General features: G+C 38.8%; 2 protein-coding genes across 4 annotated transcripts in view; both read right to left on the minus strand.

Annotated features, from left to right (window-relative positions):
- The window catches only part of MCUB (mitochondrial calcium uniporter dominant negative subunit beta), a 54631-nt gene extending 51992 nt beyond the window's left edge, over window positions 1–2639 (minus strand). The window contains exon 1 of the mRNA XM_069855515.1: window positions 2553–2639. Coding sequence (XP_069711616.1) covers window positions 2553–2603 — 51 coding nt within the window. The 5' untranslated portion in view covers window positions 2604–2639. The remainder of the gene's footprint in view (window positions 1–2552) is intronic.
- SEC24B (SEC24 homolog B, COPII coat complex component) overlaps window positions 1–27766 on the minus strand; it is a 103414-nt gene that overhangs the window by 42874 nt on the left and 32774 nt on the right. For 2 of the 3 annotated variants that reach the window (XM_069855513.1, XM_069855512.1), the window contains 12 exons: window positions 27396–27451; window positions 26872–27078; window positions 26117–26240; window positions 25338–25496; window positions 24724–24897; window positions 23956–24066; window positions 22633–22808; window positions 21382–21519; window positions 19758–19862; window positions 18622–18714; window positions 16897–17000; window positions 13723–15711 (listed from right to left, as the gene is read on the minus strand). In XM_069855513.1, the coding sequence (XP_069711614.1) occupies window positions 15597–15711; window positions 16897–17000; window positions 18622–18714; window positions 19758–19862; window positions 21382–21519; window positions 22633–22808; window positions 23956–24066; window positions 24724–24897; window positions 25338–25496; window positions 26117–26240; window positions 26872–27078; window positions 27396–27451 (1562 nt within the window). In that variant the 3' untranslated portion in view covers window positions 13723–15596. Of the gene's footprint in view, window positions 1–13722; window positions 15712–16896; window positions 17001–18516; window positions 18715–19757; window positions 19863–21381; window positions 21520–22632; window positions 22809–23955; window positions 24067–24723; window positions 24898–25337; window positions 25497–26116; window positions 26241–26871; window positions 27079–27395; window positions 27452–27766 lie in introns of those variants that run through there. The other variant, XM_069855514.1, reaches the window with a different exon arrangement.

Consider the following 27766-nt stretch of genomic DNA (forward strand, 5'->3'; position numbering starts at 1 on the left):
CAAAAAAGCCTAAACAAAAAAACACTGCTGATAAAAAAAAATCAAATAACCACAACAGGGTTTCCACTGGACAAGACGTACATGGAAATCTAAAGAGCTAAACAACCGCAACAACAATTGGGACATCTTTTATTTCCACTAGCTTGAAGTTACAGCTACAGGCTATTCATTTAAGGTTTGAGAATAAATATTTGAACTGCCTGAACTGTTCTGCAGGCACATAGTCAAAAAATTGAAAGGTACACAAAGATGAAAACAGGAAGGGGGAAACCAGTAAATGTGCTTCATTATCTGCCACACTAGCAACTCTGTAGAAAAACTATGACTATGGATTATGTATATTGAAAATATTTTATATTAATTTAATCTAAAAATTTGTACTTAAGAAATAAAGAAAATCTTGCATTAAATACTTTTACCAATTGGATTTTCCTCAGCATTGCAACATTCCTACCCTCAAATTCTGTGCAAACATTTAATTCCTGAGTCACATCACTGTTGTATTCCACAAAATAACAGGGCCGATCATTTCTCTGCTCTTTCTTGTAAAGGCAGCACTGCCAAAGCAAGAGCTTTTTCTCCTCCTTCTCTTCCTCCTCCTCCTCCTCTCCTTTTCTGCGTCTCTTCTTGAAGCTTTATCAGCTTTCAGTCTCATTTCAGAGCCCTAGAAAAGCACCACGCTTGTCTGCAAAGCAAGAGAAGTCAGAGGAGACAAACTGAATATGAAATATCAGTGTGTACTGAACGGCAGTGTAAATGCTCTCAATGAGGTGCAAGATGCTTTCAGCGCACTGTGCCTGAAGATTAAAAAGGCTAAGTCAATATTTATCTTAAATTCCCTTCTTAAATGTGCTCACGTACACACATGACAAAGCAAAGAAGGGCCATTCACATTAACAGCAGCGGGGCAAATTAATACCATGGAATCTTGTAAAAGGGCTTATGAACAGTTTGCATAACAATTCTTGGCAAAAAGTACGGAGTTCATTCTGCGTAACTCCTTGACTCCAACTGCCGGCACACGTTCCGAGGCTCCAGGTGTGGAAGCTGCTTGCTGAGGGGCCCCAAAGCTACCTGCGTGTCCTTCTGTGGATGCCACCACACCCCCCAGAGACTTCCTTGCTACGGATGGGCCCTGGATGCAGGGATGGGGGTCTGTGGTCTTCCACCTCAGCAATGCCTGTGAGCATATACAGCATCTCTATTGTTAAAAACAACAGCGAAGTAATAAATTGCCTCCTCTCCACGCAGTCAGTTACTCAGGACTCCACAACCAAGTCGTCCTACATCCCAGCAGATCTTTAAAGTCATTGTGCCTTCTTGCTCCCCTTCATCCTCCCTACTTACAAGATCCCTGGAACTTCTTAGCGCCAAGAGCAGCTCAGAGGGGGATTCACTTCATTACTCCCTTAAATACAAGACAGTTCAGCAGGGGCGAGTCAGGGAAACTTTTTTTCAGCCCCCGCGCGCTCCCGATTTATTTCTGGCGCTTCGCAACCTCAGCCCAGCACCGTCCCACCGGTTCGGAGTCGGAAAAACCACAGAACGCCTGAAAAAAGGACCGAGGAAGCCGAGGCGCCTGCCCGGTGCCGCTGCCCCCGCGGCCGCCCCCCTCCCCGGGGCGGCGGGACGAAGACACCGTGAACGCCGGCGAACGAAACCTCTTCTAGGACTCGGTTCGGAGCTTTGGAAAAGCGAGCGCCCTTTAGCCGTGCTGGGCAGCACGGGGAGCGATCCCCGGCAGCTCCTGCACCCGCACAGGAGCTGTGACAGGATGGATTTCTCTCTTACAGGCGTACGGATAATTTTTCCCAGAAGTCTTGTGCGTGTTCTATTACTTTCCAAGGTCTGATTTTAATGTTACTATCAAACTTCGCAACGGTCAAAACTGTTGCCGATTGGAGCTGGGACCAGCTCTGCCTGACTTTGCCTTGGAGCTGGGGAAAGGCTGCAAGGAGAGGGGGTTGCAGGAGAGGAGACACCAGTTCAGCGCAGATCAGACTGAGCACAGGACGTTATCATCTCCAAACAATGGACAGTGTCTGGAAAAGGACTGTCCGAAAGAAAACACGCTGTCAGAGGGACATTCCGTCTGACTTTCACACAGAATCACTAGGTTGGAAGAGACCCATCAGATCATCGAGTCCAACCATTCCCATCAAACACTAAACCATGACCCTCAGCACCTCGTCCACCCGTGCCTTAAACACCTCCAGGGAAGGGGACTCAACCACCTCCCTGGGCAGCCTGTGCCAGTGCCCAATGACCCTTTCCGTGAAAATTTTTTTCCTGATGTCCAGTCTAAATCTCCCCTGGCGGAGCTTGAGGCCATTCCCTCTTGTCACTGGGGAGAAGCCAGCTCCGTGCTCTCCACAACCTCCTTTCAGGTAGTTGTAGAGAGCAAGAGAACACAACGGCTTAGACGACACTTAACTGTAGCTGAAATTAAAAAGATATTCCACTTTTTTTTTGTTTCCGTAGCCTCTCCTGCTGCCGCCCGCGCCGCCCCCCCGGGTCCCCCCGCGGCCGGGACCGGGCGCTTCCCGCCTTACCTGGCGCGCGCAGCCCTCCCGCCAGCGGCGCCGCGCGGCCCGGCCCAGCATCCCCCGCGCCCGGGCAGCAGCCGCCACGCTCCTGCCGCCTCGGCTGCTTCGCTCGCCGGCGGCGGCACGGGAGGGGCCGGGCTGGGCCGGGCTGGGCGGCTCCCTCCGTCCCGCTCGGCAGCGCAGCCTCGTGGAAAGGGCTTTGAGATCATCGAGTCCGACCGTACCTGCCCAACACGGTACCGTGTCCCTGAGCACCTCATCCAGCCGTCTTTTAAACACCCGCAGCAGGGATGGGGACTCCACCACCTCCCTGGGCAGCTCTGCCAGCGCTTGATAACTCTTCCAGTCAAGAAACTTTTCCTGATGTCTAATGTGAACCTCCCCTGGTGCAGCTTGAGGCCATTCCCTCTTGTCCTGGCCCCTGTCACCTGGGAAAAGAGACCAGCCCCCACCGCTCTACACCTCCCTTTCAGGCAGTTGTAGGCTGTGATAAGGTCTCTCCTCAGCCTCCTTTTCTCCAGAATAAACAACCCCAGCTCTCTCAGCCGCTCCTCGTGAGGCCTGTTCTCCAGCCCCTTCACCAGCTTCGTTGCTCTTCTCTGGACTCACTCCAGAGCCTCAACATCCTTCTTGTGGTGAGGGGCCCAGAACTGAACACAGGATTCGAGGAGCGGTCTCACCAGTGCTGAGTACAGAGGGAGAATAACCTCCCTGGACCTGCTGGTCACGCCGTTTCTGATACAAGCCAAGATGCCATTGGCCTTCTTGGCCACCTGAGCACACTGCTGGCTCATGTTCAGTTGCTGTCAACCAACACCCCCAGGTCCATCTCTGCCAGGCAGCTTTCGTGCCAACAAGGAGCTGTGAGCCAGGAGGCAGCTCTACAAGGCACACCCAGTGGCCTGTGCACTCAGGTGCCGTCCTCCACCTGCTGCAACTTTCTTTCTCTTGCAACTGAAAACAGATTTGAACAACTTTCTTTATAAATGAGATTAAAGGAATAAAAAATTTGTCTTACCGGAGCAACTGCCTTTTAGGTGGCTGAGTCTTAGACAGTTTACTTTCCTAAGCACCTGCTTTTGAGGAACAGGACTATTTCTATGCACAGCATTTCAGCAGAATAAACACATTCTAGTACTGCAGACATTAATAGCAAATAGGGAAGGAAAACACTCTTAGAGTTTGTTACTTCGCAAGAAAATTCTGCTTAACCTTTTTCTATCCAGTCCTATGCTTGCGGTGATACCATAAAGTGATAACCTTATCCTACAAAATCTCTGTGCTCACAAATGTAGGTTTTCAGGTTTTGCAACCACTAAAACAAGGTCTAGAACTGAAGACTGTTCAAGGGGGACAGCTTTTAGGATGACTTGCTAGTTCCTAAATTCCCCACCTCCACCCCAGTGCTTACAATGTAGTTGGCAGCAAGGAATTAGCTTATGGTAACTTGAAACTAGCTTGGAATGAACTCTCTTCTTCTATGAGACACAAATTAATCTCCTCCCTTCTGGTATCTGTGTGCTCTGCCAACAGAAAATGGCACTTCAAGGGAAGTGATTTATGCATGTACAGTATCAGCTTCTTGCCTTCATATAATGCTTACGTGACTGGCCTGAGCGATCGGTACAAAGCCCTAAAGAACATGAGGGCCATGGCGTTACCTCATGGAAACAAGGAGCGAAGTGATGTATTCCTCTACCCTTTATATTGTTCCACCAAAGCAATGCTGCACAGAACAAAACCAACCTTATCCACTGGTAACAAAGGGGTCTTAGAAACTGTTGATCTGAAAGACTGTCGCTATCACTGGAAAACACAAGTGATTGCATGGTGGCATCTGATGATGGCTCTGGGGAGTAAATAAGACCCCACTTGTATCCACCATCTGAGCTCTAGAAGGGAAACCTTAAACAGCAGAGGTCGCCGAGTTACTCACTCCCACTGCAGGGTCATTACAGCCTATTAAAATGAGTATGGCTCTGGGGAACAGCAGAACAGATGTTGCACTGTTAACAGGCAGTGACTACTAAACGTGATGATGTGTGATACAATCAATATTTATCATAACAAAAATTCCCAAATTTTTATTGGAGGAGTTTTCCTGTAGCTAAAATAAGAGTTAATTTCTTTAATTCAAGATGGAATATTTAGGGTTTCATCAAGCAGAGGTAACTAGGGTATGGTAACTGGCTTTTTTTTTTTTTTTAAAATACTCCCTACCACACGATGAAGGTTTTCTTTGGTGAGAAAAAATGAGTATGAGGAATAGAAAAAAAGATCTTTTATTTTTGGCCATTGTGCAGTGCTACACTTTCTGTGCTCTGTTTTAGAAGGTCAATAAGGAGCAAAGAAGCACCACTACTCAGTGAGACTTGTGGATGCTAGCTTCTGTAAGGGACTAGGAATGAAAAAAAAGTGGTTTCTTCTACAGACCACGAGAAACAAAGAGAACACTTTACTAGCCGAGTCTTGCAACATTGCCAAGTTTAAAATGATGACTTCGATGCTTTGAAAAACTTACCCTACATTTACCTTTCACACCCTTTCACACACTCATGAGGCAACTCTTTCTTTGTTAGCTAAGCAACATTTTTTGTGTCTTACAATTTCCATTGTAAGCACTCACTGTTCATTGTAACTTAGTCTCAAAATGCACGTATAACATACTTCCCTCCAAAACTAAACAATATACATAATTAACAGTTGACAAAGAAAAGTTCACATAAAACTGCCTTTGTAGTTATATGTTCATACCCATCGAGTACAGTAGACATAAAAAAATTTTGTGAAACATTGCTACAGCCACAGATACCATTAAAATAGCTATAAAATGCAGTTAATGGTAATGCTTCTTGAGACCACTAAAACAAGGTCTGGAACTGAAGACTGTTCAAGGGGGACAGCTTTTAGGATGACTTGCTAGTTCCTAAACTCCCCACCTCCGCCCCAGTGCTTACAGTGTAGTTGGCAGCAAGGAATTAGATTATGGTAACTTGAAACTAGCCTGGAATTAACTTTCTTCTTCTATGAGACACAAATTAATCTCCTCCCTTCTGGTATCTATGTGCTCTGCCAACAGAAAATGGCACTTCAAGGGAAGTGATTTATGCATGTACAGTATCAGGGTTCTTGCCTTCATATAATACTTACATGACTGGCCTCAGTAAGAAAATGGTTAGGAAAATGAATAGATTATTACAGACTTTAAATTTACATTTCAATTCATGTTCTCAGGGACATTTTTAAAATGGAGACAATTTACTAAAATAAAACCAGAGTTCTAGGGAAGCATGAAACTGAGGGAATAAAAGGGACCTGGCTGCAGTGTTTCCAAGTGGTGAAGGATCTGTCTCATAAATCTCAGGGCATTCCTTTCAAATCTTTGTTGAGGCTAAAAAACCCTGAACCAATAAAAACAACAAAATAAAATTTAAGGTTGGGCAGATGAACACAGATGATCTTCTGAATTAAAAACTCTTTCCCTGGGCAGAATATCAAGCTGTAGTAGAACACCATAACTCCAGACATGCCCCAGCAATTGAATTGTCAGAGGCACAAAACTGCAAGAGCAGAGATCTCTACCCTCACCATGGGGAGGAATGTGACCGAAGGTGCTGTGCATCATATTCCAAATACATTCAGAAGGTGAAAGCACACAGCTTAACTACAGAGTAATAATCTACACTAGCTAGTTTGATGACAAACTGAACCAGGACCTCAATAGGATGATGTTCCCAAGGAAAAAAATGTTAACTTCAGTCATGTATATATGGAAGACAGATCCCTTTTCCTCTTCTTCTCTTCTCTTACCTTCATGATAGTTCCTTTAATGCTCCCTTGCTTGTTCACAGGTACCTTCCCAGAGTTGGAAGACAAGGGAGAGAGAGCAGAAAAAAAATCTGATGATGAAATTTAAAGCCCTCATCTGTACAACAATGCCAGACCAGGGCAGATAGCTTCAAGTCCTCCCCCTAAGGCAGTTCTATGCAGTTATCCTTCTTTAAATAGGATTTCCTCATCCCATGTCCAGCACCTCCCTGGAACAAAATTTTCCAATGGATTTTGCTTAAAAACTAACAACTGGATATTTTTAACTATAACAAAACCTCTGTGTTTTCCATAGAGTGGTGGATAACACCTGTAAGATTTCTAAATAAATTGCCGGAAGGCATGGCACCACTTGGGAAAGGATCTGTACTCCAATCACAGAGATGAATTTTTACTCAAGAAATGAGGAGTATTCAAGACTGGGCAAAGGCTCATAAATTACACTCTTATTACAGCATTGCCAGGCTGTATAAATTGCATTTGAGCATTAAGCCAGTAGGGCAAAGACCTTAGTCATGATTATAGGGAGGCTGCATGATGCACACTCATCGTTTTTTCCTCCCTCTTCTGAAACTTTTTACTGTGTCTCCGTGTTTGCTCAGACTTTCTTTTATGCTTTCTCTTGCTTGTAAATTTATCTTTAATGCATTATAAGCATAAATTCTTACAAAAATAATTATCACATTTACAGACTTATACAGGAATGACACACAAGATCACTTGATAGGCACAGAAGTCTCAAAAAACATATCAGAGTTTATCTCCCAAAAAGGTTAAAACAGACAGAATTGGCCTTTGAGGGGAAGACTGCAGCCTGACATTTAAATTGCCCCCAGTGTGATAACTCAGGCCAACTCATTAGGAATTCACTTAAAATATAGTATTTACAGAAAACACTGGTGTTAGAGTACATTAATTAATACTAAAGTCGTAAGTTCAATATGAAGTTTGTTCTTGTTATGGAGGCAGCACACCAGTTTTTAATTTCACATTCCCAGTACAATTGTAGCAGCCCATTAGGTACTAACACAGCTCTTCAGTGAAGAGTCTTCCTTACAACTCCGGGGGAGCACAAGGTCTCAAAGAGAAGAGAGTCCTGCTAGTTTCTAGATCCCTCCCACTAACATCTTCTCCAGAGGACAAAATAAAGCTTATTACTCCTCATCTCTCAACATGCTGAGCACTCAAGAACTTGCAGGAACAGCCAGCTGGAGCGACAGGAATGATTTGTATAAGGTGATGCGAATGCGATAGGCATTCTTTGAATTTTCGCTGAGAGCTTATTTGGCTGCCCAGTTGCCGCTGATACAAGGGAGGCAGCGGGAGCATGCAGGGACTGGGCAAAGATTCTCTGCTATGAAAACAGGCTGAGAGTGCTAGAGTTTTTCAGCCTGGAGAAGAGAGGGCTCCAGGGTGACCTTAGAGCCTCCTTCCTGTGCTTGAGGAAGGCCTAGAGGAAAGCTAGGGAGGGCCTCTTTACCAGGGAGTGTAGTGATAGGACGAGGGGTAAGGGGTTTTAAGCTGAAAGAGGAGAGATTTAGATTAGATATTAGGAAGAAATTTTTTACTGTGAGGGTGGCAAGACCCTGGACCAGGTTGAGAGAAGTCATGGAGGCCCCATCCCTGGAGGTGCTCAAGACCAGGTTGGATGAGGCTATGAGCACCTGAGCCAGTGGAATGTGGAACTGGATGATCTTTAAGGTCTTTTCCAACCCAAACCATTCTGATTCCCCTGTTGCACAGGGAAAACAGCCTAAGCTGCCATGAGAGTCTCAGCTTCATGGAGAAATAGTCAACCAATGCACCAGAAACATTTGGGTGGAGTCCTCCTGTTTACGGTTTAGTTCTGGAGCCATTTCCTAGTTGTAGAGTCTAGCTCCCGCTCAATTTTTTCACCAGAGAGCGGCAGCATAATGGAAAAGTTCAGCTGTTCCCTGCTTCCTTGATACATCATCTACATCAGGCAGAGGTTCAGCCAGTTTCAGGATCTGGCTCCTTTTGCACCCATCTGCCAGAGACAGAGCTCAAGTCTTTAGCTTCACACCTGCAGCAGTAAAAAAGAGCATAGAAATCCTATGTTTACGTAAGTGTTTTTTTCTTAGTCAGGAAGTCTTAATGACCTACCCTAGAGCTCCAAATGACTCATAGCTTAAAACATGAAAAAAATGTAAATTTAACATCATCAGTGTGGGACAGGAAGCAACAACCATTCAGAACACAGCACATCACAATCCTTCTGGTCAGGGCTCTGCAGTGAAACCTCCTCCCAAGTACTCAGTGCTAATAACTGAGAGTAATAGCTATGCACAGCTTGACACTTTACTCAAATACATGGAAGAGAACATCGAATAGAGATGAAAAAGTGGAACTGAAATAAATACTTACAATCCAAAAACTGTAAATAGCAATAATAAAGGACTCATCAAACAACCATTGATTATACAGAAGAAGTCATGCACATGTAGATACACAGGTTTGTTTTGTTTGTTTTTGTTAAGCCATTTCACATTAGTCATTACAAATTAACACCAGAGCTGTGCACAAACTCTGAGTCACAGCCATATTCCTTCTGAAAATGTTGACATCTCATTTTGTGCAAATATTCAGGAGCCTGAGCATCCACTCCAACCCCATTCCCTTTACAGGAAATTACACACCATTCAACTGTTCTGCAGAGCATGATTTTGCAAGGGTTTTGTGACAATATTGTTTGTCTGTGTAATAATTCTCCCTCCTCCTGTGAGGCGATATCACGCTGTCTGCCCTGTTACTGTTTCAGGCTAAGGAAGAAAAACTGCTGGGAGCATGGCAACTTGTTGGAGAAAAGGCTGGCTTTTAAGTCATTTGATTCATGTAAAATTCACAAGTAAAAGCTGAAGGACGTTCCTAAAGTCCTGCAGTCCTGCCCAGACCTTTTATGCAACATGCACAGTTCTACAAGATTTTCATTACCTGTAGTTATTTTTTTAAGGCAAGTCCTTACTCTGAAGTAAGGAGGAGAAAGATTCTTCCTGCTACCTTAGGGAACTGCCAGTGAGGAAGTTCACAGGTTTCGTTTTTAAACTTCTCCAGGAAACCATTTTTTTTTAAACGCAGACTTATAAGACCCAGGTATTACTGTTAAAGTTCACTGTAACATGAAATAAGGATAAAGAGAGCAGAAAAGAGAAAAGGCTGGTGATACCTCTATATAAATCATTTGCAATACCTTGCATAGTACCAGGCAACCCATCTCCAGTATTGTCTTAGCAGGCAGTGTGAGAAGACAGATGAACACCATCAAAAATTTAAGCACACTGGGAAACTGAAAGCCTTAGAAAGCAAATTAAGGAAAGGACATGATAACAGCATGTCAAAGAAAGGAAGGTGTAAAGCAGTTTGATATCTCCTATTATCCCCAGCACAGGAAGCTACTGAACCTTCAGAAATTAAAACAAACAAACCCCCCAAAAAGCTTTTCTTGACAGCTGATTAGATTGCAGAACTTCTAAAGAGAAGTTATTCAATCGAAGACCAACAACACTCAGCTAGACTGATCAGCAAAAACGCCTATAGGCTTTCACATGTCCAGCTGATCTCACAGGTAGAAATGCAACTTGGGCCAGGACAACATGTGCACTAGGGATTTCCCATGTTTCACCCCAGACCATCTAGCACCAGCCATTCTTAAAGGAGACAGGATGCCGGAGCAGACTAACAGGCAACGTCACTTGTTGATGTAGCTGCAGTTAGACAGCGATGGAGCAGCTGACAGACCCCTCACACGCTGCTTTTCTCAGCAGCTGCATTCCTCCTGCAGAACCAGTCCATCCACACTGCTAGAGATGCCACAGCCATGGTTGTGGAAGTACTTTCCCCACTTTTTCCCGCAACTTTAACTTTCAAAATACATCTTTGGAAGGCCGAAATATTTCATGCTTGCTCTCCAAGAATAAATTACACTTTTTTGTAAACAAAGTATTTTTGGTAATCATAAATAATACTTTGGATGGAGAAGGGGAAGAGTTTGGAAACTCAAATGGCTTTTTATTTTGAACAAACATACAAGGCACTTCGAAATACAGCCATACCACAAGAAACTTCTAAACTCCAACATCTGGATAGACAAAGCACCAGTCTTTAAGAAGCTATGCATGTGTTCAGCAAGGGGCACAAAGACATTCATCACACATCAAGGATGCCAGTTCTGCTTTTACTCCTAACTTCCCCTAATTTCTTCTTCTGATAATAAAGGCAGCATATTCAGTCACCAAGGAGACAAAGAAAAGCAGAAAGAATTCCTTAGCTACAAATGACAGCTATATATTTTGTTCTTTTTTCCTTTGCTTCAGTGTTAGGCCATCAGGTAATTTTTAGTAATGTTTGGTATTCATAATAGCTGGGATTTATAGCCTGTAGAAGTTTTTGAAAGCATCATATCTATCGAAGTTATTAATAAGGCATTTTTCTAAATGTGGTTACCCCCAATATTTCTAACATTAAAATAAAATCTTCTGTTAACTTTTTAAGCATGTTTTCAAACAATTGATGGGAAGAACAACATTTCCTAGAAGTAGCAGACTACCAAGATGGTTAATTATCATCAGCTTTTCCTGAGGCTTGAGGATTCTTGCACCAGTAAATACTTTCCTCAAGAATCTCACAAAACCTCAGCTGTCTCACAAGTAGAGAAATTCTATTCCTGTTGATAAATACAAGAAAAGAAATATCACACTATTTCCTAAGCAGTGCTTCCTTACAATACTCCTGACCTTAAAACAGTCCCTTTTCTTTTAATGGCAATGTGATTAAGGTGTAATTGGAGATCCATACTCACTGATGCCACAAGAATGGTCTTGTCAACACCTGAAAAATCAAATACAGCCCACATATGTACTTTAAGAAAACATAAACCAGAAAATCATAAACAGGTGCAAGAAAAAACAAGATGAAATAACTAACTTTTCCTTTCCTTTTTTTTTTTTTTTTTTTAGTATTTCCAGGAGTTCTGCCATATCCTCGATTTATGTTCTACAGAAATGTGCAGCTGCTAAAATCTTGTGCATGATTGGTATTCCTAATTAGGCAGCTCTATCACTTCCGCTAAGGATCTTTAGAGGAATGTAAGAAAAAAAAATAAAATCTGTGAAGTACTCAATATTCTCTAGTTATCAAAGCTGTAAAGGAAAAGACATCAAATACCCTGCAAGTGGAAGTCAGTAAGAATTCAGGATTGGAGCATGAAGAATTACCTATACTGTGACTATTCGAATTTTCATTGCTCTTTTAATTATCTCTTTTAGATGGCACAAATCACGTAAGAATTCTCTTGCTACACTCAAACAGGTAGGGTGCCTTCAAATTTTTCATGAAAAGGCATCCATAGCTTGCAAGAAAAAACAGAATGTTCTCAAGAGAGACTTCAAATCCCAGTTACATGCAACAGTTGTAACCACAGTTTCCTGCATGTGAATATAACATTAAGTCAGTTTACGTAAAGGCATATAAAGCTGCTAGAAACATGGTGGTTTTTTTTACTTCTAGGAACTGACAAAAAAAAGTATATCAATAAATCATTAGTCTGCCCACCCTCCCTTTAAGATTCCCAACATAACTGTAGCAAAAAACCTTGTTATATTAAATCTCAGAATTATCTAGGTCCAACAGACCTTACTATTGCATTCTTCTAGTTAGAACTTAACTTTTGTGATCCTGGAGGACTGATTATATTCTACCTCCTTTACAGAAAAAAAGTGAGAAGCAAGAATATGTAGACACCCCTCCACCCTTCTTTTTTAAACAAAGTAAATTACCAGAAAGAATTATATAAAAGATTTAATATTTTTTAAAAATAATTTAAGAACTGCTTTTAAACAAAAAGTCACTATATAATTTTTGACATGGTAATGGACATGTATTTGGGGTATTGCACAAACTCATCGCCTGTTAAAGCCTCAGACCTCCAAACTTGCTCTCAGTGAAACTGACCGCTAAGCTTTTGTAGGGTTACATCATGTCTGCGATCAGAATACAGAACAGAGGCAAGAGATAGCTTAAAACTAAAATAAACCCAAGATCTTTCAGGACTTTTATGCATGAGTTAACACTTCTAACAACAGAGTACAGAGGCTGTAATTATTCCCTCAGAAACGTGCTTCTGTCTCATACCCTGAAAATTTTTCATAAAATTCTTAAAATATATTCAGCCTGAGAAAATGTTAAGACTCTACGTTTAAAATTACTGAAGAGATCTTGCCTCTCATGATTACTAACAACTGATTTTGGCTTCTTAAGAACAAAAGTAATGATCATTTCAGTATCTCACAAAATGTACAGAAAACCAAAGACAAACAAAATCACCTGCACCTGGTCATCTTTTCTCCATTGCTATGAAGCCTCACACCAAGATAAATGAATAGGCTTATTTCTAATAAGCTTAAGAACACAATACAGAATCAAAATCAGTAATAATTCTCAGGAAGCTGCATCACGTGTCCTACCATTGCAAGACCTTTCCAGACAGGAATTTCTCCAGGAGGAAGTCGTATTACTTAGGTGGTAAAAGAAGTACAAGATGTTGCTTTCAGAACTAAGACATGGAAAGGGACACCCACTGTCAGTATTTAAAATACTGAGAATTTGAACTGATCCCCAAAGACTTACATAGCTGGGGCTGGGAAACATTTTCCCCAGCAAATCTTAAACTTCTCATTAAATAGGCATGATTTATATTATGCAGTGTTGAAGGTGTTTTGGGAAGAGTTCAATCCCTAAAAAGGTTAGGGATCTTCTTTGGACAGCTCAGCACTTAATTTAAACAGCATTTTCCAATAGAATATGTCCCTTGTCTTTCCTCTGCAATGTTTCTCAGTAGGCCAAAGGCTTGTTTGAGCTTCACAGTGCACCCCTTAGTAGGGATTCATCTTCTGGTGTGTATCTTCTGGTACAGTGGTCTGATCCAAACCTTCGTAAGTAAAACAGTCTTTTAGATACTTTTGCCGTGCCTACAGATACTCTGTTGTTCAAAACACCAAATCCTGACATGCTTCAAATTCAAGACATTTCCAAGAGACTGTCTTTTTAAAACTTAAACTAAAGATCAGTCAGAATGGAGATGTGCTCTATAATTAGTAAAAAATAACTAGATTCTCTGTGCTGTGTAATAATTTTACTGAACAAATAGCTTAAGATGTACTTTTCATAATTTTCATATACAAAAGAAACATAGAAGAATAAAGCTTTAAGTATTGGTTTTACAGAATATGTTGCAATTAATCATAGCATACTATGTTCCCAGATATTCAATACCAAGCCCACAGGTCAGAAGCATCTATCATAGGGCATTTAAAATTGTAAAACGCCCTTCTCATCTTTGCAATTACAAATGATTTTTAGGATGCCCCACTTCAGCAGCATGTAGCTTTCACCTAATGCTAATTAATCTACAAACAAGTACTGAAATCCTGAAGGTCTTATTTAGGGACAACATTCAGCATCGCCTCAGACATTTATTACAAGACAATTAATATGAAAAGTTTCTCTTCAGTAAACTTTGAGCAACTTAAACACATTTACTTAAGGACAACACACAAATTTAACTTATAAGGTAACTTCTCCAAACAATGTGCTTGTGCTAACATGCAGAATAACACGCTTGCAGAATTCAATTAGTGCAGCTTTTAAAGCATTTGCAAACCATAGACAGCACTTCTATCCTTGATTATTTTATTCAGGGGCTATGACAGTTAAAATGCAGTGTTAGCATTTTCAAAGCCACTTCAAAATAAAAAGTAATCATACTAATTATAATTTACTTTTTGTACTTAATTTGACTGCAGTCACATTTCATTAAACCAAAGTATAGTAAGTATGACTGACTGTGCTTTATGACTATTTCTAATGTGCCTCTAAAAATAAACAAACCAAAACCATCTCAATATAACAAGCAAGCTTAAAAATCTGAGATCAATCTATCAAAAAGCCCAAACCATTGAGTTATCAAAATATTAGCAGGAACAAGGTTTCAGAAAGATGCAATCGTGTAATTACATTTTCAATTTTGACATTTTAAAGCCTTTACTTTCATTGCTTAAAGGTAATTAATTTTTACACTCCCCATTCTTTTTTTCACAGCAGAAATCAAACGATCAAGTGTGAATGAGTGATTACCCATGCTTACTCTAAGTGGCAGACAACACAAGATACAGAAAACTGGACCAAGACTACAGCAGTTTACAAAATGTAAAAACAAGGTTAACAGATAAGCCTTCTTTAGGGTAACACATAAAAATGGTTTCAGAAACTTTATTTCAATATCTCATTTCAGACTATGTAGCGTTTTCTCCTCCCTTCCAGAGGCCTGTGAAACAAAATGGTAAACATGTTCTCTTCAATATTCAGTTCAGTAAGAGATTAGTTGCAAAAATATTACACTTGCATAAATATAAAAACACATGACAAAGCAAAATATTTTTAATTAGTAAGCCAATCAAATAAATTCACCTAAAATTAACAGAAGAAGCAGCTACGTTCTTTCTACATGGCTACGGTTTTTTTAGCATGATAATAGTCAACTTCATTGTCTATGCTGGGACAAAACAATTCATCATTGAGCACTCAACAATTCTGCACACTGAGCTAAGTCTTTTTTTTAGTTACATTTTTTACATTTTCTTTACAAATGTAATACTTATGTACATTATATATCTTATTTCTACAATTGATGTACTTTACTGAAACTCTACAACTTTCATAGGGAATTTGCTGAAGTCTTTAGTAAATATGAATCATTCCTTTTAAAAAGAAATCCATATAAACAACCAACATACAGCACTGCCCTTTGACATCTCTGTTAAGAATCTGGATCTGGAAGGGCAACTATAATAATGTAAGAAAAAAGGCTTTACCTAATTGTACATTTTGTTATGAAATATTATCCCACATAGCTACATAAATTCACCAGCTTGCAATAAACAGAGCACCATACTGCTGCACAACTGGAAACATGTATAAACCAACTTAAAGTTTACTAGTGAAACAGCTCATCGCTCCTAGCACTTTAGACTGAATTAAATCTGCAAAATTCTTCTAGAAATGTATACTTCTTCAGCTGTAAAGCTTCCACAACAGTGCTGGTCACTGTATGTTGTGAAGAACTAGCATCCACTTTCATAACTTCCCATACGCTTCTCTTGGCCCATGCTTCTATCTGAAGTCGAGATTTTTCTTCTACTTATTCCTTGTTCATTTACAAATCTGCTGTTGAATATTAAGTAAGAATTCATAATATGAGAAAGCTGCTTCTGTCCGATCCTCAATTAAATGCTGGAAAAAATCCGTTTTGGCAGGATTCTCATCTCTGAAAGAAGAGAGGAAGGCATTTTAGTTCAAACAGTGAGCTAAAACCTCACTGTAAACTCAAGCAGAGGCATAAGTTCTATTGAGTTGTTTTATTATCCTTTGAAGTCTAGATTCACTCTGAAGATACTACAATTACAAAGAAGCCAAAATTTAAGAAAAACCCTAAAGCTTGTAATACACTATCGAACTTCTATTATTTTATACTTCTTTAAAAGATGCAGAGTGGGTGAAAGAGCATTTAAAATATTTTGTAGAAAAACAAAGGAAGCAAATATGATTTTGTTTTAGAAGTTAACAAACATGCTCATGGCAATGAGCCCTGAAATGAGCCCTCCTCCCCAGTTTTTTTTATTTGGCAACAGAACTGAGAAGGTAAACGTGTCAAAATGCTGGTATTCAAAATTATTGCCCAGTAAAAAATTGCTGGGATGTAGCAAATATTTGCTGGGGCCCAGTCTTCTGTATGGCTATTGTACAGCATGGAGTAAAGCTTGGCTATTTACTGTGGTCTCTTAGCACTATTTGCAACTCAAGTAGCGGCCACAATGCCAACAGCTGAAGATCGTCAGTCCTCTGGCTACAAGTATTTATTTAAGAAAGTCATCAGACTCTCCAAAATATAATCTCAGTAATGAGGCTCAGTAAACTGAATACTCTGAAGAAGACAAAAGTACACTCCAACATGAACACTTTGTATAATTTAAAGTTTAAGCAAGTTATGCCTTGAAAAGGCTTCAGAACTTGTTTCAGATACTGTAAACCAATTGCTGCCCTATGGAGCTCAGCAACAAGTGCTTACCATTACTAAGGCATCTACAGATGATTACCCTTACCTGGTTTGGTTTTTTTTTTAATTTGTACGTACTGAAATTATGAAAGCTATACCAGAAATTAACCTGGTGAACCCAACTGAACACAAGGATATCCACTGCAGCAGTATATTCTTAATATAAAAATACGTAACTAATTCCTACCCATAAAACTATTTGGAACTCAATTTGCACTACATTCAAAGATGACTTGCTGCTAAGGGGTCAGCTGCTAAAAGAACAGCATTGTAACAACTGGAAAGAGAATGTTATACAGTTTCTTCTGGGTCAGATATTCCTACTTTTTGTCACCATCAATTAGAAACAGTAAACACAAGTTGTCAATAATTACTCTATCTAGCAGAAATACTTACTTTATCACTTGAAGAACTGGACTTAAAGGTCTGCTGTCTCTAAGCCAAGATATAAAAGATCGTGTCCTTTCTGAAGAAAGTGCATCTACCTCAGGAAGCTGTGTCTGGTTGAAGGTAATTGAAAGAAGTCACCAACTTCTATTATGAAAGCCATTTTAAAAAGCAGATTCTGACAGTCATAATACAACCCAAGCCAATTTCTACTAAGAAACTGTCAACCATGTATTACATACACACTTTTTCTTCAATTTAAAGTACAAAAATTCAGTAATATCTGTTCTGTAGGAAGTAGTACATCTTTAACTTAAACTGCTTTTGAAATGCAAAAGATTTCAGAAAGCAAGCTTATTGAAATAAGCCATCTTCTCAAAATGCTACTTTCACACTGCTTTGTATCACTGAAAACATGAACAAAAAAATCCCAAGAAATGAAATCTTAATTCTCAGGATATTTCAATGGAAAGATTACACTGGACTATTTGGTTGGGGAATGAGCTGAAAGAAATAAAGTTTGAGCCATTCACCAAGCTAAATATACTAGCTCTTAGGCTGATCCAACCTTTTAGGACAATTAATATGACATAATTGATTACTGATTGAAAAGTATTTCCATTGCTGCCTTTGTAGTAAATGAATGGGGGACATAATTTAAAAGCCAAGATAACTTCTATTTATGTTAGTTTTTTTCTCTCATTTTCATTATAATAGATGCTATACAAATACTGAAAGAAGTTATAATCTAAGCTCTTCCTGAAAACTCTGTCAAGGAATACTACCAGCTGATCAGAGGAGACAGTTGTAAATTGCTAGTACAAGCAGAATACAAAACTCTGAACAAGCAATCCAGTTTTATAGTAGTATTAAAGCTCACCACTTTTACCGGTTGTAACAAGTACCACTTGTCAGTTACTTCTCCCCTTCATAACATGTAAGCTTTATAAGCAGAAAATATCTGCCTGTGTTTTTCCACAATGACTAACGCATTTTTGGTACTATCTGAACATAGCCATTCAATTCTGAACTCTTCCACAGCACAGTAAAATGGTCCATCCTTCCCTGCTACTTGTTGACATTTTAGAATCACTACATGCAGAAGAGGAGTCTTCTCTTTAATTGCTGCTCTGTTTCACGTACAAGACTATAGGTACAGGTTATAACAAAAACACCACCAAAACATGCATCCAAGGGTCTTGGATGCTCCAACAGCCCAAAGCATTTCTTTTTAACATTAACTCAGTCTTGGAAGCTGAGCAAAACCTAACTCTCCCCCCTTTACTTACAGGCCTGTCACCTGATACCATAAACTTGGTATCTTACACTAGGTTCAGAGAACACGAAGTTTCTGAAAACCACGATATCAATAAAATAACTCTGATCTGAAGAGGTAATACCTCTGAATACATATTGTTTGTATTCATCCTATAACATTCTATCCTATTCTTGTGATCCCACATGTATTTCCATAACAATAATAAAAGCGATAATATCATAGAACAATTTTTTGGCATTCCAGGAACGCCAAATTTAACATGTTTACATTCTTTCCTTGAAAGCATTTTACAGCTTCTATCTTTCTCCTATAAAGTTTGCAAGAGGTTAGAAGAAACCCAATAAAAAAACTAATTCACCATTACATAATTAAAAACTGAAAATGCAGAAGAAATAGATTAAATATGGATTCCAAATGTAAGCACTATACACAGCACAGCTCATTAAAACGCCTACCATTTTCTGTGGTACTGACGCATAGTTTGGGTATCCAAGGACATCTTTTATGAAGTTGTTATCACAGTTTTTTCCAATCCAAATGTAAAAAATCTGTAAAATGTCAGAATGTGTTTTAGTAAAGGCATTAGAATACCAGAATAACAACTCCCATGCAAATGAATCACATGAGAGCTTCAGTTGCAATTCATATATACATGCAGTGCTACAGACTAGGAGAAGTCTGTCTAGAAAGCTGCCTGGAAGAGAAAGACCTGGGGGTGCTGGTTGACACCGACTGAACATGAGCCAGCAGTGTGCCCAGGTGGCCAAGAAGGCCAATGGCATCTTGGCTTGTATCAGAAACGGCGTGACCAGCAGGTCCAGGGAGGTTAATCTCCCTCTGTACTCGGCACTGGTGAGACCGCACCTCGAATCCTGTGTTCAGTTCTGGGCCCCTCACCACAAGAAGGATGTTGAGGCTCTGGAACGAGTCCAGAGAAGAGCAACAAAGCTGGTGAAGGGGCTGGAGAACAGGCCTTATGAGGAACGGCTGAGAGAGCTGGGGTTGTTCAGCCTGGAGAAGAGGAGGCTGAGGGGAGACCTCATTGCTCTCTACAACTGCCTGAAAGGAGGTTGTAGAGAGGAGGGTGCTGGCCTCTTTTCCCAAGTGACGGAGGACAGGACAAGAGGGAATGGCCTCAGGCTCCGCCAGGGGAGGTTCAGGCTGGACATTAGGAAAAAATTTTTCACAGAAAGGGTCATTGGGCAGTGGCAGAGGCTGCCCAGGGAGGTGGTTGATTCACCTTCCCTGGAGGTGTTTAAGGCACAGGTGGACAAGGTGCTAAGGGGCACGGTTTAGTGTTTGATAGGAATGGTTGGACTAGATGATCCAGTGGGTCTCTTCCAACCTGGTTATTCTATGATCTCTGTATTCAGCATTTGTACATTTACTTCTAAATACATTGGTAGGGTTTGGAGTAAGAATATTAAGTGTCAAAAAATACAGGTAAAATGCAAATACTGGAAGAATGAGGATGCAAGGCATCTATACTGAAACAGCTAATTCACTAACTTTCTGCTTTTAGCAATGCAGCATGCATTGTTGTCTGGAGGTAAAAAAAAGGGTGTGTGAATCTATGAAACTGGTGACTTACTGAACCACAATCCATGAGGAAAGCTCCTTCTCTTGTCAACTTCTCTGCAGACAACTTCTGAAGAGGTGGCTGAGGAACAACTCTATCATTTACATGTATTGTAGCCTGCAACAAAAAAAAACACTCAGTAACACTAGAATATAAATAAATTGCATTTTTTTTATCTAAACAGGTAAAATGAAACATGAAAAAAGCACTCAATCTAGAAAAACTGAGAAATCTCATGTAATAAAATGCTATGCTGAGTCTAAAATCATTATGAACTAAAAATTCTAGAATGTTACTGAATCTAAAGGCTACCTTATTACCTAAAAATGAATAGTACTCATATTAACATGCTAAGCTTTCAAATGAATTCTAGTGTCTACACCTAAATTTTCTACAACCTCCAGTTTTTCATTGCATTCTACTTCACTAGACATGATTTAAGAGCAGAAAAACATCAAATTCTGCTCTGTATAAGGGTTCACCATTCTACTGCACTGAAGTAACAAAAGTTCCTTGATTTAACATCCTGCCAGAAGCGGTGCATGGCATTGTCCACAGAGCACCATCACTGATCATATCAAGTAATCTGGTGTTAGCAATAACTTTATTGGAAAATACCAACCCCCCTGACCTCCTCCGCAGCAATAAAAACAAACAAAACCAATAAAACCATCATTTTCAGATTAATGCTGCTTCCCCCTCCAATAGAGTACTATTAAGAACACGTGAAGCATTCTCCAAATGAAGTAGGGAAAACAGACTACAGAACAAGCACATCTCCACATGGTAAATGATCATTAAACCCCACAAATTTTAAGAATTCTGCACTATAATGCTATAAAATTCGAAGGTTTTCAGGATCTATGTTACTGAAATCCACCTGGAAAAGTTCCAGGCTTTACTCAGTACTCTCAAGAGTCAAGAGAAAAGAAATCCACCAAAAACATTTTAAAATTTTCTGTTAATATATAACACAGTATTTTCTAAAGAAATAAGAAATTTAGGAACAGCTTCTGTCAGAAATAGCTAAAATTGAAGTAAAAATTAATTAGCAGATTAGAACTCTGTTATATGATTTAAAATGATTTTTCCTTCTTTGTACTTTAAAGTACAAAATATATACACTGAAAACAATTTTAACTGTTACATGACTTGAGTACTTCCTCAAGTCTGGTCACGACCATCTAGAAGTACAATTCTATTTCATCCACATCAACGTGAGGAAACATTGGAAGTTTGTTATATCAGGCAACTTTATCTGGTCTCAATATACAACACCCAGAATCCTTCACCAAATCGATTTTATCCATGTCCTCCAAACAGTTCTAGAACACAAACCCCACACTGGAGATGACTTCAATCAATACAACCTTCTCTGCTTTCTTTGTATAACAGATAAACGTGGAATTATTGTGGTCACTGAAACAAAAATGAAGTAAAAGCACGGTTCTGTTCAGAACACTATTGTACTTGCAAATCAAAACTTGAAAATAAATTTTTCCTTGATTTCTTTTTCATAACTTACGAAAATGCTCATTTTAGATTACAATAACAGCTTTTAATTATAGCAGCACTCCATCATGCTTAATAGACCATTAAAACTAGAAAATGTTATAAAACAGACTTCATACATTACCTCATCAATCAACTTGTCTATTCTGTACAAATTGGGATGTATCATTTTCATCAAATGAACAAGAGGCTGGCTCTTCATCTGGCACATTGCATATACGCGATCATCCAAGCGTGTACTCGTGCCTGTTCTAAACGCTTTCTGTAAGAGAAGAGTGCTGTTACTCAAGTCACTCCTATATTTTATGTCATATCTAAGCACAATATTTTGGTTTTTTTGGAAATGACAGACAAAGATAGCAGAGATTTTGTAAAGAAACATATATTGAGATAGGTCAGAATCCTAACCAAATACAATACTGAACATAAAATTAATCCATTCTCCCTCCTTACTGATGGCAGAGAATTAAAGAAACCTAACTCTCCCACTCTTACTTTTGCCTTTTAATGAGTCCACTTGTTAATAAGTGATCTGATTTTTCTCCACCATTCATTGGATTATTTACATAAGTATCAAAGAAGTCCCAGTTAGTATACTGGGGACCAAAGTAATCGTTAAGCCAAAGAAAATTAACAGTTAAGATTGTATTTCTTATCAAACTTACATAATTCTATCTTCTTGTCAGGACTTTGTCAGACATGAAAATAATTAAGCTATGAGTTTTATTGATTAAAAAATCACTTCCTACAGGGTTTTGTTAAGCATGATATTTGGTAATACAAAGACATTAAAAAAGTAATCAAAGCAGTGACTTCCATGTGACCTTTAAGCTACACCACTTGAGTTGCTATAAGAGACTGCATCATATTTTCATGGAAACTCATTTTCCTTCTTCATACTTTAGAGTAAAAAAAGTAAAGTAAAAAAAAAAATTTCGTTGTATATTCTTCATACTTTCGAGTATGAAGTTACTTTAGAGTATGAAGAATATACAACGAATTTTTTTTTTTTTACTTTTTTCTCCTAAAATAAAATTGAAGAAGTACTAGTAAGCAGCTCCCAACAACCTTTATTGGCAACATCAATTAGCTTCCAAAACCTGAGAAATGTTAGCTGTTACAAGTATATTTTTAAAATTTTCACTAAAAAAATATAAGACGAAATATAAAAAATTCAAAATCAAGTAAACAAAAAACTTAGTCCAGCACTAATTGTTTGAAATACGGTAATACAGTCATCTCTTACATAAAAGCTTGAAGAAGATAACCCAAGTTTAATCATTTTAGAAAACTGCAGCCACTGCTTGACCTGAAGAATTTCTTAAATGACACTAAGAATTAAATATCAAACATGAATCCATTAGATTATACAAACCTGTTTAAGAAGGGCCAAAATATACAGTGGAAACAGCTTGAGGGAATTTGGTGCTATCAGCATTGACTGCTGCAGATTTGAGGCAGTGGACATGTATGCTGCTAAGGAGTCTACCACAGCATTAACTAAGGCATCTCTTGCATCTGAAAGACTAGAAGAAACTGAACGATCCACAGCTGTTGGGTTAGAAGGATACAAGAAGTTACTAAATTTAGCCTCATTCATTCCCTTGAATTTTAAAAGTATTGGTTGTGCTTTCAGGTGATATTTTAAGATTTAAAAAAAAAAACAACCCAAACCTAAACCCCATACCCACGATCCTCTTTTTTCAGGAGTAAATATGATGACTGCCCACGTAAAAAGTCACTTTCATGATGCTCAAGAAATACAGTGGAGCTGGTCTCCAATCCCTTGTTCCCACTCTTGGAGAACCTAAAAAATGTTTTAAAGTGGTGGTATATGCTCAAGACTATATATAAATCCTGTTCTAAATCTTATACAAATAGCTTAGCTACTGATGAAGGTCTCTGTTGTCCTACCTCCAAGGTAAGATTTGCAGCAATTATACCCCCCCACCCCCCTAAATCTCTTCCACTATTTCAGTGGCATAATTATGATTAGTGTAAATAAAGCTTCATCCTTCTCTGCTGAGAAAAGGCTGCAAATCATTTGGTTGGAGGAAGCTGGACTGAATGCACATTTAAGGTGAGATACAGAAGTACTATTTATTATGTCTAATTTATTTGCCTATTAATATGCAGCATAGCATATACTAAAATGCTGCACAGATTCATACATCTTCAATGTCAGATATCAGTCTATGAAACAGCTAATTATGACCCAGAAGCACAGAATAAGTAAGAATCCTCAACTCAGCAACGACAGGATAGAAGCATACAAAACTAATGCACTTCTCGGATATACTGTTGTCAGAAGTTCCGTTTTAGTCCCCAGCAACTTAATCCATTTTCTTAAGTAATCCTGGAATGCGAAAGTTTAAGATAAACATGATAATGATGATGGTACAAAAACGACCGTTTTGATCCAAGTGCATTACAAGTCCTTGTCCTTTAAAAGCTCTCAAGAACAATTCAAGAAGGCTTCTTTTAGAAGATTGAAATTCAGTTAATATTCAGACTAAGGAATATTTCAGTTCATAGTTTTTGGTCTAACTTGAATTTCGTCATCTTTTGTACTTTCAGGCTTCAGTGTGCTCCACTTCAACCTTTTTGTGCAATATTCAGGCTTCATTCACTAGTTCATTTAAGCAGTGGGCAAAACTAAGAACACAGAGATACTTGAATCTTCCAGGTTTGTACTCACCCATGTTTGCTAAAAGGCATACAACTGCTTGTACATCCGCTCCTGCATACACATCAGCCAGCGAACTTACTACAGGCAAGCAAAGCGTGTGCACTCGAATTCGACGTTCACCTAATAAAAATAAATAGCAATCATCATGCAGTACCTCCTGTTAGAAAAAGGTATACAAATTCAGTCATTACAATGTAACTCCTTTCATCCAAGATGCACTCATTCTGTAAAACACAGCAGTTGGGAAGTTGCTGTAACACTATCTACCATTCCTGTCTCAAACTGTTCAAATTCTTCAATGCTACAAAGCATTGAATCAGCACAAATTCCTAACACAAACTAGCTTATGACATCCAATACGTCTTGAATGTACAAATAACATACGTAGATTTCCACCTCAAAATATTGTGGTGTCTTCCACAATAGAAAATAGCTGCTCTTCTTTACGCCCAGCCAAAACACAAGCCACTTACTCCAATTCATCATGGGTCTGTGATTTTGGACAGAGCAAGTGCCAAATACGTTCATGCTTATAACAATGATATGCCTCTTAAGTAAAGGCATCTTGCTCTAAGATGGTCAGGAATTGCCTTTTCCCATGAAAACAAATTTTTATAAAGATTTGTACTATGTGACTAACTGCCAAGCAGGCTTATTAGCTTTGAAAAGGTTCTCTTAGAGCATAGAGAAAAGAAAGCTGTGGAACTAATTATACAAACATTATGTTAGAAAAAGAAGCAAAAACCTCAACTAGCTAATTAATTTTAATTTATTTACCTTTGCTGGAAGTATACAAAAGAGCTGTTTGAAAACAAGCCAAAGATGTGTCAGTCAGACTTTCCTCAATAGACATTTGTACTGCAAATCCAGCATCAGGATTGACATTAGCAAGGGACAATAAATCGGTAGAGCGTACAAAAAAGTTCCCATGAAAAGTGTGTATTGAAAGACCTAAAAGTAGATTAAACAATTCAGAGTGAAGTTAAAACAATAAAACCCCCCTCCTATCAATAATTAAAACCCGCAGTCCTCAAGACACGTTTAGGAAAAGAATAAAAATGGTTAACTGAATCACGCAGAATCAGTTATATGAATCAAGATATTTCAGCATGATCCTGTAGAGTTCATGTTTAATTCTGAACTACACATTGTCAATTAGTTGAAGAAAGATGATGCCATCTCTAGTAAAAGAAATAACCCAAACCCCTTAAAACTCCAGATACTCAAATGGAAAAATCTATAGCAACTTACATAAAGGCAGCAACTATCTTACTCTTCCGTGAAAGAGAAATAAACCTGAACTCCAATGTTGCTAAAGACTAAGTGTATTCAAAATGATAGTTATCATAGTTACATCAACACTTCTATATGAAACAGTATTTAAAACATACCTTTTGTACATCTTATGCGCATAACTGCTTCAAAACCAATTTTTCTTGTGAGGTATCTTTTAAGGTCTTTTTGCAACTTTTCAGCCTGAGCAGGATTATGGGTACGATGGAAAGATGGATAGTAATAGATGCACCCAGCAGAATACTTGGACATGCAAGCTGTGGAAGAAGAAAAGATAGAGTTAAGAGGTTAAAAAAAAAAAAAATTGTGTCCAACCTTCTGTAAGTCGCATCTATGTTCAGCTTTTTCTTGATATGACCCCCATCGGTAAGACTATGAGAACTGGTCCAAACTCAGGCCACTGAAGACAGAGATGAGCCACCCCAATACATAATTATCTAATAATGCATTTACCTAAAAAGCAGGCCACCTTTGGCAGCTAAGACTGGAGTGCATGCAGAAATATTTAATGGGGTAGAGACAAAATCAAGTGTATGCACAGAGATAAATCTTGGTTTAATACTGGAAGATGAGAACCGTCTCCTACACCTATGATTACATTTTATTCATTCCTTGTCATCTGGCTGTTTACCGTTTGTAACTCTGACAGTACCTTCTAGTCTAAAAGTGTGAAATCCCAGAGTAAATTGCCTGATACCACCAATCCAATACTCCCGATCTTTACCGCTATCGACATTGAAGTCAATCCCTTTGCAGCATTAGCTGCATTGCAAAAATGGAAAAATTAACATGATTTAAGAACTCCTGAAGTAGCCTGTGCTTCCAAAGAAAGACAACAGTGTGGAAGAGGTGAATGAATACATTAGGTATTCCTTACCAAGAGACGCTAGATCAGAATATTGTGAACTTAAGAGAAATAAATCCACAGCAGTCTGCTGGCCTGAGCAGTCCAGTGCCAACTTCTTATAAAAATCTGTTGCTGGACCAAGATGCTGGACCACCTTTGGTGAATAAATTACACAGGAAAGAGTTAAGACAATGATTTTACTCTTAAAACCTCACAGAACAAAGGCCACATCATTCAGCAGCAAAATATCATACGGAAGTCTCCTTTAAACAATAATTTACAGGCATTTCTACCTATGGAAGTAATTTTCCTTATGGTCTATATTCTTTCAGCTTGTATTTATAAGCAGTTATGCTCTTAAATTCGGGGAAATTTATGTTTTCATACAAATCAACATTCATATAACTGCATAATGCTTACTGAAGATGTAAACTACAAGGCTAGAAAGGTAATAAGTCATATTTTAAGTCTCCAAATTAATATTTCCATACTTCAGTTCAAAACCAGGTAAATATTAACTAAGTCAGACATACTTGCTGCTTCTTCTGCTTGCCAAGAAAAGCCATGGAACAAAGGTGCAAAAGACAGCTCATACACTTTGAAACAAGTAATATCACATATACATGTCTAAATTAGTGATCTGAAATGCACTAACATAGACACTGAATAATTCAAGTTTAGCGAGGTGCTGTCAACAAAATCTAAGAGTTGATCTGCAGAACTATGCCAGTCAAAGACATGGCCAGTCCCTGATCTCAGGAGATGAGTATTAAAAGCAGTTGTACCTTTGTGCTTGACCTTTGATTGGGATCTTCTCTGGAATGCAAAAGCCCTGCTCCCAAAGATGGTAACTGAGTCTGAAACACAGATATCCGACCTCCTGTGGGAGACATCAATTTAAACGCAGCCTGAAGAGCAGGGCCCAATGCGCTGTGTGTTTCTCTTGTATTGGTGAACATATTTGGTAATGCATTCAACAGGTCTTTTATCAGCTGCAGAACAGAGTGAAAGGTTTTTTATGAGATTTTGCAAGCTTGAGATTTTCTGCTTTTATTAAGAAGCTGTACTGCCATAATCTAAGTGATGAACAATCAGTACCAAGTACTTCAGTTTAGTTTCAGCATAAGCGAAACTAGGCCATAGTTTTAAAACCTATGATGCAAAACAACGACATGCAATACTTCTATAATTAAAAAGTAGCATTGGACTTGCATATTATGAAGATAGGCTTGAATTCAAAGTTTAAAAGGAATCTCTATTTTGAATATTCAGCTCTTTAAATTTAAAGATATATTTTGAGCAGCCATACCTCTTTGCTTTCATGAAGATTTACAAGTAAACTATCTGGTGTAGGTAAGAAAATATCTGCAGGGAGAATGGAAATAAGCATCTTATTAAAGAAAAAAATATCATTAATACAGAAGAAAACATTTCAGTCCCCACTGGTATACATACCATCAAATACAGCCTACTTTTCTGGTACATATATTACAGAGAATAATAGAGTCCATATAAAGCTTGTTTTATTCAAAGCAAAATGAACATTTGAATTCCACTTTTTAAACATCACCTACTCTGTAGTTAGTGGTATATTCCCTAAACATTCAATAATTTTGACCTAACACCAGAATATTTTGTAGATAATAATCTATCTTCTGGGGAAAAAAAAGTACCTTCTCA

The sequence above is a fragment of the Phaenicophaeus curvirostris genome, chromosome 4 (genome assembly GCF_032191515.1).
Source record: "Phaenicophaeus curvirostris isolate KB17595 chromosome 4, BPBGC_Pcur_1.0, whole genome shotgun sequence".
Taxonomy (NCBI): domain Eukaryota; kingdom Metazoa; phylum Chordata; class Aves; order Cuculiformes; family Cuculidae; genus Phaenicophaeus; species Phaenicophaeus curvirostris.